The 14,434-nt window shown below is 53.0% G+C and overlaps 1 protein-coding gene across 1 annotated transcript in view; it reads right to left on the reverse strand.

The window, feature by feature from the left end:
- Positions 1-14,434, reverse strand: part of Myo16 (myosin XVI) — a 328,439-nt gene that overhangs the window by 39,024 nt on the left and 274,981 nt on the right. The window contains exons 29-32 of the mRNA XM_048341097.1: positions 11,495-11,591; positions 8,209-8,455; positions 6,112-6,368; positions 3,709-4,761 (exon numbers count right to left, since the gene is read on the reverse strand). Coding sequence (XP_048197054.1) covers positions 3,709-4,761; positions 6,112-6,368; positions 8,209-8,455; positions 11,495-11,591 — 1,654 coding nt within the window. The remainder of the gene's footprint in view (positions 1-3,708; positions 4,762-6,111; positions 6,369-8,208; positions 8,456-11,494; positions 11,592-14,434) is intronic.

Here is a 14,434-nt window from a genome sequence, read left to right on the forward strand (position 1 = left end):
ATAGAGTTTCTCTCCTAAAGAACATTTATAATAAGACATCAATGCTTGCTATTAATAAAAGATCTGACAGCAGAGCGCACTTCCCTGCCCAGTGCTTGAGAACAGAAGTGGGCGGGAGGAGGGATGGAGAGGCCCGGACACAGAGCCGTCATTCGCCAATCCTCCATGTCCTCAGGAGTTCCCCTGAGGAAAACCCTAGAAAGAACCCCTCTGAAATCAAAACCCCGCATCCTCAGGATTCACTTCTGCAGCGTTCTGTCTTCCAAACGGAAAACCTTGGTCTTTGGGATGCTGGGGAATCAAATTTGGAATCGAATCTTTGACGTTGAGTGTTGACGGTGCGTGCGTGCGTGCGTGCGTGCGTGCGTGCGTGCGTATGCTGGCGCTGGGGTTTGAACTCGGGCTCTGGGTTCTGTCCCTTAGCTGCACTCACTCTACAACGAGCCACGGCTCCACTTCCTGCGTGTCGGTGGTTCACTGGAGAGAAGAGCGTCTTGGCTTGGTCTGCCTGAGCTGCCTTCAAATCTGGGTCCTCACAGTTCAGCCTCCTGAGTAGGGAGAGTGGGAGCTGGCGCTTGGGAAGTGACTCTCAGGAAGCAATCATGCCGCACAGGTTAGATCTTCAAAGTATGTGTACACACCAATTGCTTTTTGAAAACTTTAAAATTTCTTTTTGGTTTTCCACTAACCAACTATTTGACTCACCTACTATATGGAAAAGAAAGACGGCAGCTTCTGCAACTGCTACCCCATATTGGATGTGATTTTATTTTTTTGCTGGTATCATTTTAAGGGACGCATTTCCATCTTACAGGTTTGGGATGCTCTGTCCTTAGGGAGTCGTGGAACTCAATTCTTTTCCAAGTGTCCTCTGATGTGTCCCCTTCCTTCCTCCACAGAACTGGCTGCCCACACCCCAAAGCCCCTCTGTCTCACCGGGAATGATGGATGGTTCCATCTTGTCCAGGTCATTGTTTCAAGAAGCAAGAGGAACACTTGGAACCCACCTGCAGAAATGTGCCGAACAATCTCCCCCCCCCCCCCCGTGACGGTGCAAGACATGAGCCACGATTAATTCAGGGGTCTGCAGGGTGAATTAGCCACACACTGGGTGATCGGGTAAGGGAGCTGCTTCACGCGAAAATAAAACTGACTAATAAATACACGAAGGAGGTTAAATAAAGAAGATTTAAAACTTTGCCCAGAAAGCAACACCAAGACTCCAGTAAACCACAGAAAACTATGCGTAACAGCCGCTCAATTCATTCAGGAGAAAAATCAATGATTCACTTCAGGATCCAACTGTGTAAACCTTAATAACCATCTGAGCTGCTCCAGGACTTGGTGCCAGGCATTAACCCTGGTCCTTCTCCATCTCGCCTTTTATGAACCCTTTTCCAGTTCTCAAAGCCTAACTTGTTAGATGTGACCCGGCAAGCCGAGAGCCCGTTCCCCTCCACCGGGCTGGACAGCGCTCTGGGAACCGAGTGAGGCCATCCTAGACACCGCGTTGCTACGTTTCCTGCCGGGACGACTTCACTCAGAAACGGTTCCCACCAATCTTCTCGAGTGGAAAAGTATCCCGAGCTGGGTCATGAATGGCTCATGCGCTTGTACTCCTAGCAACTCAGATGACTGAGATCCAGGGGATCGTGACTGGAAGCCAGACAAAGCATCCAAGTCCCCAAGAGACCGTCTCCATTGTAACTAGCCAAAAGCCAGGCCTGAGGCATGGTTCAAGTAGTGAAAGCACAAGCCAGACTGGAGGCTTGACGTTCAAACCCAAGCATACACTTAAAAACAAAAAAAGTATTTTGTAAAAGTACACAGTAGGAAAATGGATGTTTCCTAATATTACTCTTGGAATGGTAGTGTCATACTTACGGTTTTCCAAATACTGGCTCAGGCTGCCACAGAAACATAATTAGCAAATACGCGCACAGAACCGCGGTCCTCGTGGTAATTCTGGCTGCCTTTACCGCCCTCTCTCTGAGATGTGCTAAGGATGAGCTCTGCCTAGAAGCTCATTAACTTCAATTCCTTGAACAAAATAAAGTCAAGACCAATTTACCCAGCTCTTATCTACAGTAAAATGGGGTTTGAGAGGATTTAATAAAGTTTTACTGCTAAAAGCAAATATCATTTCATGTTCACTTAATGATTTTTTTTTCCTTGTAGAGCCCATTTTGATCGTGGGAATGAAACATGACTTGTGAAATTCAGACGTTCTGTTGCTCCTGACAAGTACCATTTTATTTATTAATAGTCTATAATTAAGGAGAAATCGTTAGCTAAACAAACAATTAGCTTCCCTGAGAAATCGACAATGACCGGGTTATTCAGCTATTTAACTAAGGGCTTTAGTTGAGTTGACTGTGAACATGTTCACATGTCTTTTTAATTTTCTTTATTTTGGGTGTGTGTGCTGGTCCTGAGACTTGAACTCTGGGCCTGAGCTTTTTTTTTTTTTTTTTTCTGCTCAAGGTTGGTGCTCTAACACTTGTGCCACAGCTCCTCTTTTACCTTTTTGGTAGTTAATTGGAAATAAGACTTATAGACCTGCCTGCCTGGGGCTGGTTTTGAACTTCAATCCTCAGATCCTAGACTCCTGGGTAGTCAGGATTACAGGTGTGAACTACTGGCACTCCACTTAACAATGTTTGATAAAGTCTAATGCACATAGATGTTATATTTTGAATATATAATAACCACGTCACGGCATCATATCCGTAACATTTCTGCTTAATGAGGAAATACTCTACATCACTCTATTTCTTCCCCCAAATACAGAACACGTGGGATGCGTTTGATTTTTGTACATCTATTTTCATTTATCTAAATAAAAATAAATATACAAAATGTATAATAGATATTATATGTAATGTAATAGATACTAGATATAGAAAATATCCTATAAATTAATTAACCCTATAGCATATACACACAAAATTATTAAGATACACCGTGTGTGTGTGTCTGTGAAATCACAGGGAAACCTGCACTGTAACCACACCACGAGGCCCTATCACATAGCAAGGGGTGTTTGGGGGAAGAGAAGCGGCTCAAATAGCCTGTGCTGGTGCGGATTTTCCAGTTGGACAGGTCAGCCGTGGCGCCGGGCAGAGCCCCACCCGAAGCCATGGCCCGTGTGTGGACAGGTCAGCGCCCCACCTGAGGCTGTGGCCCGTGCTGTGGACAGGTCAGCCGTGGCACAGGGCAGGGCCCCACCCGAGGCCGTGGCCTGTGGGCGCCGTGGACAGGTCAGCCATGGCGCCGGGCAGAGCCCCACCCGAGGCCATGGCCCGTGCGTGGACAGGTCAGCCGTGGCACAGGGCAGGGCCCCACCCGAGGCGGTGGCCCGTGCGTGGACAGGTCAGCCGTGGCACAGGGCAGGGCCCCACCCGAGGCTGTGTCCTGTGCCGTGGACAGGTCAGCCATGGCGCCGGGCAGGGCCCCACCCGAGGCCGCGGCCCACGCGCGCCGTGGGCAGGTCGGTTCCCACGCGGGCCCTGGTTTAGCCCCGGCCGCGTGGCGGATATGCCGAGGCCGGGGCAGGGCGCGCATCTCTGCGCCCGGGACCCTCGGGTGCCGGGGTCCCCCCCGCGGATTCCGGAACCCTCCACGGCCACCTCCGGTCCTGGGGATCCCCGTGCCCCCCCCCCCGCGGGTACGAGGCCCCTCCGGAGCCCCCAGGGCCCCCCTGCTCACCTTCGGCCTCCCGGATCCTGCGTCCTGCGGCCGACCTGCGGAGCACGCTGCGGCCCGAGTGGAAGAGGCTGGCCAGCTCGTCCAGGGGGCTGGCGGGCGGCCGGGCCCGCGGCGGGGGGCTGCGGGGCGCCGCCGCGGGGGGCGAGGCGGCGGCAGCGGGGGGCGTCGTCCGGGGGGCCCGGGCGGGGGACCGCGCGCCTCCCCCCGGCGGCGGCGGCGGCGGGGCGGGGCCGGGCTTGGGGGGCGCCTGGGGCGGGGCGGGCCTGGCGTGGTGGGGGGGGTCCGGGGGGAAGGGGAAGTGCGAGGGCAGCCAGGCGGGCGCGGGGGGCGCGGGGGGCGGCGTGGCGGGGGGCGCGGGGGGCGCGGTCCCGTCCCCCCCGTCGGGCTGCGCGCGGGCGCCCTGCGGGGAGCCGGGGCTGGCGCCGTCGGGCGGCACCGGGTACTTGAGGTTGGTGTCCAGCACGGGCAGGCGCTTCACCTCCAGGGGGGTGAGCGGGGACTCGTCGGAGGCCGGGGAGCAGCCGGCGGCGGGGGGGCCGGGCGGGAAGACCAGCAGGGGCGGCCGGTGGGGCAGCAGGTTGGGGAAGGGCGCGGGGATGCCGCACGCGTCCGGGGGGAGCTCGCTGGCCGCCGGGGGTGGGGGCGGCGACGGCGCGGCCGGGCAGGGCGCGTGGGGGCCGGGGCCGCCGGCGTCCTCGGGCGGGAAGAACTTCATCTCCTCGTACACCGCCTCGTGCTCGGGGCTGCCCGGCCCCCCGACGCCGCCGGCCAGGTGGCCCACCATCTCGATGTACACGGGCTCCGCCTCCCCGTCGTCGTCCTGGTCGCCGCCTTCGGGGCGCAGCGGCCGCGGGGCCCACGGGGCGCACGGGGGAGGAGGCGGCGGCGGCCCCCCGCGCGCGCTGCCCGGCGCGCCCGCCCCCGGCCCCCGCGGCCCCCAGATGTCCTCGTGGGAGCCGCTGAGCTTGGTGTGCGGGCTCCTCTTGGGCTTCCGTGGGGGGATCTTCTTCACCGTGCTGTAGTCGTCACTGTGGGGTCTGCGGCGCGTCAGGGCTGGGGATGGGGGGGGTGGGGTGGGGAGGAAGGGAGACAGGGGGAGACTTCACTGGGCGTCCCCAGGTCCCCAAGAGCTGGGCACCCTGCAGCCCCTCCGCCCTCCACCGCCGAGGCCGCCCAGGCCTTCCTGGGAGCCGCCCCTCACCCCCAAGACTTCTTGGGGACCTCTAGGGAAGTCAGTGGAGAGGGAGGAAGGGGAGCGGCTAGCCCCCCCTTCTTAGCCAGCCAGGAAGTCATGGCCCACGTCCGGTCCTCTCCACGGGGCTGTCCTCAGTGCGGAGCCCCAGAGCCCGGAACTACCAAAGAAGACTGACCGGGTCACAGGTTTAGGGAGCGGAGCTGTGAAGCTCAATGCTAGCACTCTGCTCCTTGAGCCCCACTTCTGGATTTTTTTTGCAGGGGGGGGTAGGTAATTAGGGATGCATCTCACAGATACGTCTCATGGGCATTCCTGCCAAGGCTGGCTTTGAACCACAGTCCTCAGATGTCAGCTTTTGGAATAGCTAGGGTGACAGGTGTATACGGGCACGGTGGTGTGACCGCAACTCGACTTACTAAGATGGCACACAGAGGGCTTTGATCGTAAATCAACCTCCTTGCATCCCTTCTCTTGGGAGACCCACGCCCACCCACGCCCACCCATCGCATTTAAGGAGAGCCCAGACTTTCTTCTAACCTACGGACGGAAATAAAGATAATGCTCTGGCCTGTTATCAGAGGCACGATGAATCAGTGCGTCCAAAGCTCGGGTGAAAACATGAAGTCACACAAGAATCGGATCTGTCTAGTGGGACATTTCAGGTGGAAAATGGCCACTGAGCCTGACACAGACCCTCCTGACCACCGGGGCTCTCCTGAGAAGGGGCTGTGCTCCCCACTTGTGACGCCCAGGAGGACACGCTTAATGGAGCCCGGCCCTTTCTGAGCGCGTCTGCAGTTTGGCTCGCTGAGCTCCGGCTGTGGCAGCGGATCCTCTTCCGCGCGAGTCACTGCGCTCAGCACGCATGCGGCTGTTGATTTGATGGTGATCGCAGGCATGCCCGACTCTTTAGGCTCTGAGTCAGTGGAGATGCGCACGGACTGGAGACTAACTTCTGGGGTTGGTTCTACCCGAGGCTGCTTAGCCAAGGCAGGGGTGGGGCCCGGAGTGAAGGAAATGATAGATAAGTAGCTTTGCCTTAAGAGGCTTAGAGATTTGAATAAATGAAGAGCCTCCAGCAAGCCAACAATTGGATTTACTTCTATTAAAATACACTAAGGCCATCACGGTGCCATTGGAGGGGAGGGGGGCATGGATGGACTGGAAGTCAGCGCATCCCCGAGCTCCTCAGCCCCCCTTGGGCTCACCTTCGCTGCTGGTGCAGAGGCAGGCGCTCACCGCCTCGTAGGAGGCGCTCAGCCGCGTGTTGGGGTCTCTCTTTGGCTTGGGAGGGGGCTGCTTCCGCGGCGACGGGAGGCCACTGCCCTCCTCCATGCTCAACACGGAGTGCAGGGATGGAGACCGGAGAGATGGTGGAGCCGGAGCCGGGGCCAGGCTCTCCACTGCCGACGGCATGGGCGCGGAGCTGGGCTGGAGGTGTCGGCACCCGCTCTGCTCTTCGGCTCTTAGGGGGACAGGAAACACAAAGAAGCGCAGGCCACGGGGGCCCTGATGCCTTACGGAAGCCACGGCCGTAAATCCGCTGTCGCTCTGAGGAGGGCAGCTGGACTGCTCCTCCACACAGCCCTGCCTGGCCACAGCCCCGCCGGGGTTGAAGAAGGACAGGGGCTGTTCACCCACCGTGTTGAGAAATCCGCCCACGAAAGTGGCGCGTTGGCTATCGCAGATTCGCAGCACGGATTTCTCACACTCTGTTTCTCAGGCACATCCCCGAACCCAGAATTTCCATCTGAATGATAATCTTGAGACATGCATTTCAATAAACAGTGACTGAGGCAGAGTGCTCAAGGTCTCAGCCTCCCTTCCTGTGCACAGCTACTGAGCATGTACAGTTTTGCATCTCTCGGTCTCATCTCTCTCTCTCCACATGGCTATTTCTCTCTCTATTTGATATTCTACCAACAACTGGTGAATTAATTAATGTGCACCACTGTTATTTTTTTTCCCCTCTGTGATTTCCTATGTTGCTGAGTCAACTGGTAGAACTCAACGAATGGAGGAGTGCCTCTCCACGTAATGTTACATCAGGCAAATAGATACATGATCAAATGGAGAAATTGAGGTGACTGTTTAGTTCCAGCGGAGAAAATAATCAATTTTATTCTGGAAGCCATTGGAAATTAATAGTTAGCTGGTTTAAAAACTTCCTTCTGGATTGACATGTCAACATAATCATGCACTAGCAAGATGCATCCATTTTCCAAGGAGTTTCTGCACATTTGTTTATAATTATCTCTCGGTGGCAGACACCAACAGGGCCCAGGCCCGCCATCCAGAAGAGCTAGCCGCCCATGTAGAAAATAAAGTCACCAAGGATGGGAGTGTGACACTCAGCAGATAATTTGTTTTCCCTATAATGTTTAATTACAGCTTTCTGTACAAAGGGGTTTTTTTTCCTCTGTGCTTAATCACTAAGAGACTGGGTGCTAATTAGCAAGAGACACATTGCCATTTCCACTTTGAGGGGGAAAAATCATTTGACATAGGCAGTAATGGCAAGGAGAGTCTTTTTCAGGGAGGATCACACTAGTAAGCAAGTTCCCGTGGAGAAATAAACATCTTCCTGTGTGAACAGCCATGCTACGGAGGCTGCACCAGCCTGTCCGGGGGAAATGCCACCTTCTCAGGTCTCACCTTCGCTCAGACTTCCAGAAGGTTTTTGAAAATATATTTCTATTCTTTTTAAGTAGATGTACAAAGGGGTTAACACTCCACATATCAGTTTACAAATAAAGTGCACCTCGAGCAACGTTATCCCTCCTCTATCATTCTCCCCATCCTTTTCAACACAACCTCTTCTCGCAATTTTCCCACTTCCATAGGCTATATATTCAATATTATGACAGCATTTCTCACCCTTTTTCACTTCCCCTCAGAAGTTTTCTATCAGTCGTGTGTGTGTGTGTGTGTGTGTGTGTGTGTGTCCCACTTGCATAAGAACTCCAGTAAGTCCAGTGGTATGGTTTTGCTACCACAGGAATAAAGCCACCCTTCACCATGTCCAGTGGCATTGAGCTAATGGGACGTCGGTGTGGTCGATCCCGCGGTGATTACTTCCCATGACCAAATTGCACGGCATCATGGCAGCAATTGCATACACGGCATCATGTTTACGAAAGGAAAGCATTTCTTAGATTGCTGGGGCGTTGGAAATGGCACAGAAGGTGAACTTTTTTCTGAGACGGGGGTCTTAGGACTGCACGTTACACGAATGCCCCCAGAGTTCTCACCACCCTTCCAGTCTATATAGCACAGGGGTCATTAAATGCGCAACATGTCTGTACCTTTTCACCGCCTCTTCTTGCTTGCTCCTGGCCTCGCCCTTCTCTCTGTGGTGGGGGGCGTGCACTTCCTTCCGCAGCCGGTCGTTTTCCCGGGCGATGTCGGAAGCGTTCTGGATGACCAGGGCGTCGTAGGTTCTTAGTGCCATGTCCTCTGTGTCCTCCAGAAAGCTCTCAATGGACTTGACCTCTTGCTGCTTAGCACTCATTTTCTGAAGCACATGCCGGCGTGCTAGAAAACCCCTTATAACTTCCCCCAAAAAATAGAACCCAGGATTACTGAATGGACTCAAGTGAAAAAAAAATAAATAACCCAGAGGTGCACAAACAAAAATGACAGCTATGAAAGAAAACACTTTTAACCCACAATCAGGATTTGCTCGACTATTCTAATCATGTTGAAGAGGATACCTAAATTCCCAAATAAATACCTAAATAGATGGTGCTGAGGTCACCAGGATATCCCAGCTTTCAAGGATACCCCACACTTTTTGGTAACATAAAACAGACACCGATGGCTTAGAATTAAATCAGCGAGCAAAGGAGCTCCAGACTCTGGAGAATCAGGGCTGCAGACCTCACTTTGGGGCTACACTGACCATCTCTCATGATACATTTTTTTTTAAGATTCCTGGAGTTAGTCCCTGAAATACTTTGTGTATTTCTTTCTAGGATTTTGGTTTAATTACTAAAGACATTAACACTGCATTGAAGACTAGAAAGAGTGTGTAGAAATAGTAGAAACTGCATCCTCTATGCTACCTGGGAGAGACGGTTTAGAAATGTGCGTACATTTTGGGAACAAGGAGGTGAGTATGTTTCAATAGGTCAGCACCACTTGTAAGAATAACAAATAAAAACCAAAGGCCCCGAATTGCACCATTTAACGTGGATCCAACTGAAAACATCTACGACGATGATCTCTGTTTTGGACACAATCATAACGGAATTGCCTTGGTTTAAATAGTTCCTCGTGGTCAGCAGAGTCATGAAGGCAGAGCCAGGGTTTGTCTCAAGGAAGCCAAACTCCCTCCTTGGGGCGTGCAGCCTGAGCTGGACAGACCTGATCCGTGGCTCACGAAGGGACAGAGCAGCAGATGTGGGAAGCGTATCCGCAACCCGGAGGAAGAACTGGCGGACAGGCACCACAGGCTGGAAATGCCATAGCTGCCATCTTGAAAAGGGTGCTGGCGCGCTGCTGGGGAGGCTGACTGGCTCCCCACTCCTGACACGTGCCCTTCAACCTCCAGGACGCCACCCCTCCCACCTCTAAGCTCTGAGATCAGAGGGAATTGTGGGTGAGGGAAGACAGACAATTTCTGGGAACACCGACTCGGGAGCCCAAATCCTTCACCCTGGTCGTGGGGGCCAGTGGAGGCCTATAAAGCCTTCAGTGCTCTGGAAGCGTTCCGGAGCCGCAGTCTAACAAACACACAGGGCCGTGGCCGGTCTGAGACACCCTCTTTGATGCTGCTACTTGGAGAGAGGATGGGAGGCTGGGCACAACGTTCCCCCACCAGGAAGCCAGAGGAAAATGGTGAGCGGGCAATGGGCTGCAAGAGGAGAACCGCGACGGTTCAGTGCCTTTGGGAGCTGGCAGCGTCACGTTAGATACACGATGGTCGTGCGGAACGAATGGAGACGGTAACGACAACAGGAACTAGACGGTAAAAGGTAAGTCAGACTTCCAAGAACATACAAGGTGGGATGAAGTGGCCAAAGAAGACCTCAACTTGGCCTGCCTACCTGTTTTTATTCAATAACGTGAAAGAGAGTGAGAGAGCGAATGAGAGAGGGAGAAAGAGAGAGTGAAAGAGAGGGAGGGAGAGGGAGGGAGACCGATGTCTAATTTCTTGGAATAAAGGGAAGAGCAGTGTGGGACTGGCAGACTCCTGACCTCCCACCAGGGTAGAGAACAGGGATCAGGGCCACCCTTCCCTGGGGACTCCATCGTCCCCCACCCCCGGGACCCCTCCGTGGTCTCACACCTCCCGCTGACAGCCTTCTCCATTTCTTTAGCAACATTCATCAGTTGCTGAAACCCACTATCGTTAATAGAAGACAATTAATCCGAATTAGCTTTGTCCAGTGGGGCGAGAGATATACGTCTTCCTGAGGCTTGCAGAGGCTGTCCCCGCCATGGGATAGTCGCTCTTCTACAGACGGGCCCACTGGGGGCCGGAGAGAAACTTAAAGAAGGAACAGTTTGACATTGTGATGACTGAATATCAGACTAAAAAGGGACACCTCTCTACTTGGAAGATTTACCAAGAGGAAATACAACTTGGTATACAGTAGAAATGACTTTGAAATGGCATACATTTTGGGTGAATTTAATATTGGCAAAAATATTGAGGGAACTATTCTGAGACATAAAATGAAAATCAATAATTAGTGCCGTACACTGAAGCATCTGTCATTGAAAATGCTTTTATGTCTATTATTTTATTTAGGGGAATGAAATTACGGTTTTGTCCTGATGCCATTTTAAAAGCCATTCTGTTTTTTTTTGCCGTGCTTTGTTTTTATTTTCCCATTGGTCATGGGGCTTGCACTTGGGGCCTGGCTGCTGTCTCTGAGCTTTTTCACTCAAGGCTAGCCCTCTACCACGTTGAGCCATAGCGTCACTTCTGGTTTTTCTGGTGCTCAGTTGGAGATAAGCATCTCACTGACTTTCCTGACTAGGCTGGCTTCGAACCTCAATCCTCAGATCTCAGCCTCCACCGTTGCTTGCCTGGCTTGCCATTCTGCTTCTCCATGGGCTTTAAAAAAAAAAAATCTCTCTATTGAAAGGTGACCAGAATCTGGGTTCCGTTCATGCTCTCTGCTCTGGGTTGGCTGTGTATCACAACTTAGTCTTCGGAGACAAATAGAATAGGATTCTCTCACTGTGTCTGTGGCAGGAGCAGGTGCAGACTTCTCCCGGGAGTGTCAGGAGGCTGCCCAGTAGAATGCGGCCACTGTGCTCTAGCCGCACACTATCTGGGCTTGTTCCCGGGAGCTCTGAGCCTGGGTCCTTGCGAGGCAATGGACGCAGTAACGATAAGATACGTAGTCCCCGCGGGGATAGAGAATCTGCCCAGGAACACATGAGCAGTGCCTGTCATCACAGTGCTTTCTAACACGCGGTGTTCCGCTTTGAGTGAGGCACTGGGCGGGGGGGGGGGGGGGCTGGTGAGGAGCCACGACAATGCTGGTCCCAGCAGCGCTTAAACTCGGGGTTCACGAGATGACGTTGAACCGAACGACTCAAAGAGGCGGCGCCCCGGCGGCGGCGTGCGGCGCTTACCTTTCTGGCAGGTCACGACCCTCTGCTGCAGCTGGAGACACAGGTCACTGAGCTGGTCCATGTGCCAGGACTTCAGGAACACTTTGTGCACGCCCATCTGGAACACACACACACACACATACCAGGGGTACATTTCACTGCTCGTAGATGCCCCAAGGCTGACGGGGAACACGGTCCAGAGGGGTGGTTTTCCCAGCAGGGGGAAATGAACGATGCATGTCTACTACTTTTAAATGCTGCGCTATCTGCTCCCCTCTCCAAAGGATTTGTCCCGAAGCCTAGGCGGACGGTGTGCCCAGTGTGCCCACGTGGTCACTGACGTGTGCCCTGCCCGTGCGCTGCCGCCGCGGTGGGACACCGTGCCATCGGTCTCGGTGCTTTGCCTGCAGATAGCGTGGCACAGGACAAACCCTTCCATCCAGACCCAAACCGTCACGCCGCCCGCCGGCGTGGTATCTTTCTTCCGCCCGCCCTCAGCAGGGAAATTGAACACCCACATATAAACACACACAGATCGGAACCGAGCGTCAACCCGACGCCTGCGATCGCTTTACCCAACGGTCCCCACAACACCATGCCACGCTAGATGGAAAGCCAGGAATAACTAGGGTTACTGAACTTCAGCACGAAAGTCTCAAGGAAATAATCTCCCGAGTGCAAATTTCCATTTTGGAGTACAACTTAAGCCTCATCTGCACCAACACTTCATAATGCCAGGCATGCATCCCCCCCGGAGTTTTTATGAAGAAGCTGCAACATGAAGTCAAGTCAGCTTCTATGTCACACATCTGAGACTTCCAGAACGTGCTAGTATAAAGGAAGATAGCTACTCACAGAGATCCCTAAATTCCGGAATGGCAAATGACATCCTGGCAACTTTTAAACACAGGTTTAGGCAAGTCACAGCAGAGGAGCACAAGAGCCCAATAGCTATACCCTTATGATGACATAAGATGGTGCTAAGTGAAATGAACTCCATGTTATGGAAACGATTGTTATATCACAGTTGTAACTACTTTCAACGTCCCATGTGTATCTGTAGCTTCTATTATTGATGAGGTTCTTGTATCAACTTCCTGTGGTTGTATCTACACTATCTCTGTAATCTTATCTGAGTATATTGGAAACCGTGTATACTGGTATTGGAACTAGGAAATTGAAAGGGAATACCAAAATTGAGAAACACAGGGTAAAAAAAAAGACAAACAACTACCAAAGCAATACTTGCAAAACTGTTTGGTGTAAGTGAACTGAACACCTTGGGGGAGGGGGGGGATGGAATGAGGGGGAAGGGAGGAATGAGGGACGAGGTAACAAACAGTACAAGAAATGCATCCAATGCCTAACGTATGAAACTGTAACCTCTCTGTTCATCAGTTTGATAATAAAAATTTGAAAAAAAAAAAGGAAGATAGCTACTCACAGAGATCCCTAAATTCCGGAATGGTAAATGACATCCTGGCAACTTTTAAACAGTTTTACTGCGTTGTACCTATTTTTTTCCGGCCTCAGGGGCATCTCAAGAGCTCACAGGCTCGTGGGGACACGGACCTGAACTACTGCAGAGGAGCTCAGTGGAGTCCACGGGCAAGTGCCAAGCCACCCAGAGGCGCTGCTCCGCTGGGATGGAAAACCTTGCCTGCCGGACGATCACGATTGTATTCTTGGCACTTGAGACAAACACCAGTAACACAGGCAGAAGGCAAACCCCCGTGCCACAAAGCACAAATGGGGATGTCACAGAGCTAGCACCCCATAGTCCAGGCCATTCATCACAGTGGCACAAGAGGTCGGAGCAGGCACACACCATTAGGCACTGGGAGTGCTCGTAGGTCCTGCTTGCCGTTAGGGTGCTTAGCCTGAGATGTTTCATGAAGCTCTTCACATGGAAATCAGGTTTAATCCAGACATAGCGTGTCAGTGCCACCTTTCCTGGAATTCCTTCTTGAATGAAACTGTGCTTTGCAGAGTTGACCTGACGTTCACAGGACTGCATTTGGACTAGATTTGGCTTCATTTCATTTTCTTTGAATTGGGAGGAAGGTGGGACAGTCGTACAGATGTATGTGTGGAGGGGGGGGGGTGTTCTTACCTTTATTTGCTTTGCATTGACACGCTAACTCCCTGGTTACATTCCGTAAGTCACGGCCTTTTACCTTCCTCCCCACGAGCCAACTCACTCTGACGGGAAGAATGGTTGCTCCTGTCAGAGCCGGGGTGGGGAAAGGGGAACCTGACACCCCTGCTCCTCGCTGACTGTGGGACCTAAGTCATGGTGGGGAAAATGAATCCCCAGGTCAGATTCATAGACACCTGAGTTCCAAAATGGCGCTGGGAAAGAGTAACGATCAACAGGATGCACGCGGTCCCAGAAGACCGCCGAGGGGCCTAATGAATGCCGGAAACACCCGCGGGACAGGAGCACGGGAATCCAGCTCCGTCCTGGAGCTAAACGGAAATGCTGAGCAGGAAGGAGTTGGACAAGATAACCACGGCCACTCTTCGTGTCATTTCTCACAGGCGTTCATTGCACACGCAGAACAACGAGATCACTTTTGAACAACGTGTTATGCTTCAGAGACCTTAGTCCTCGTGAAGCTCATTGCTCATTGGGAAAGGTTCACAGCCGGAAAACTCTGGCAGAACCAGGCTCAGTGCAATGAGAGACTTGTGTGCAAGGAGTGTTTGAGAGGAGGGAGCCGCCAGTAAGCAGTCGGGCAGGCCTCCTGGGGAACGATGTCTGGTAAGCCAGGGGGCTTTGGTGGATTGAGAGGGAGGTCCAGGGTATCTGGGAAGGGTAGGAGAGGAACGTGAGACAGAGAAGGCCAGAGCCACAATGTCCCATTCACTGGGAGCCAGCCGTGTCTGCAGGGATGGAGAAAGCAGCCGGCGCAGGAGTGTGGCATCACGACTACTGGAAAAACACAGCCAGGTTATGCC

Source organism: Perognathus longimembris, chromosome 3 (assembly GCF_023159225.1).
Source record: "Perognathus longimembris pacificus isolate PPM17 chromosome 3, ASM2315922v1, whole genome shotgun sequence".
NCBI lineage: Eukaryota > Metazoa > Chordata > Mammalia > Rodentia > Heteromyidae > Perognathus > Perognathus longimembris.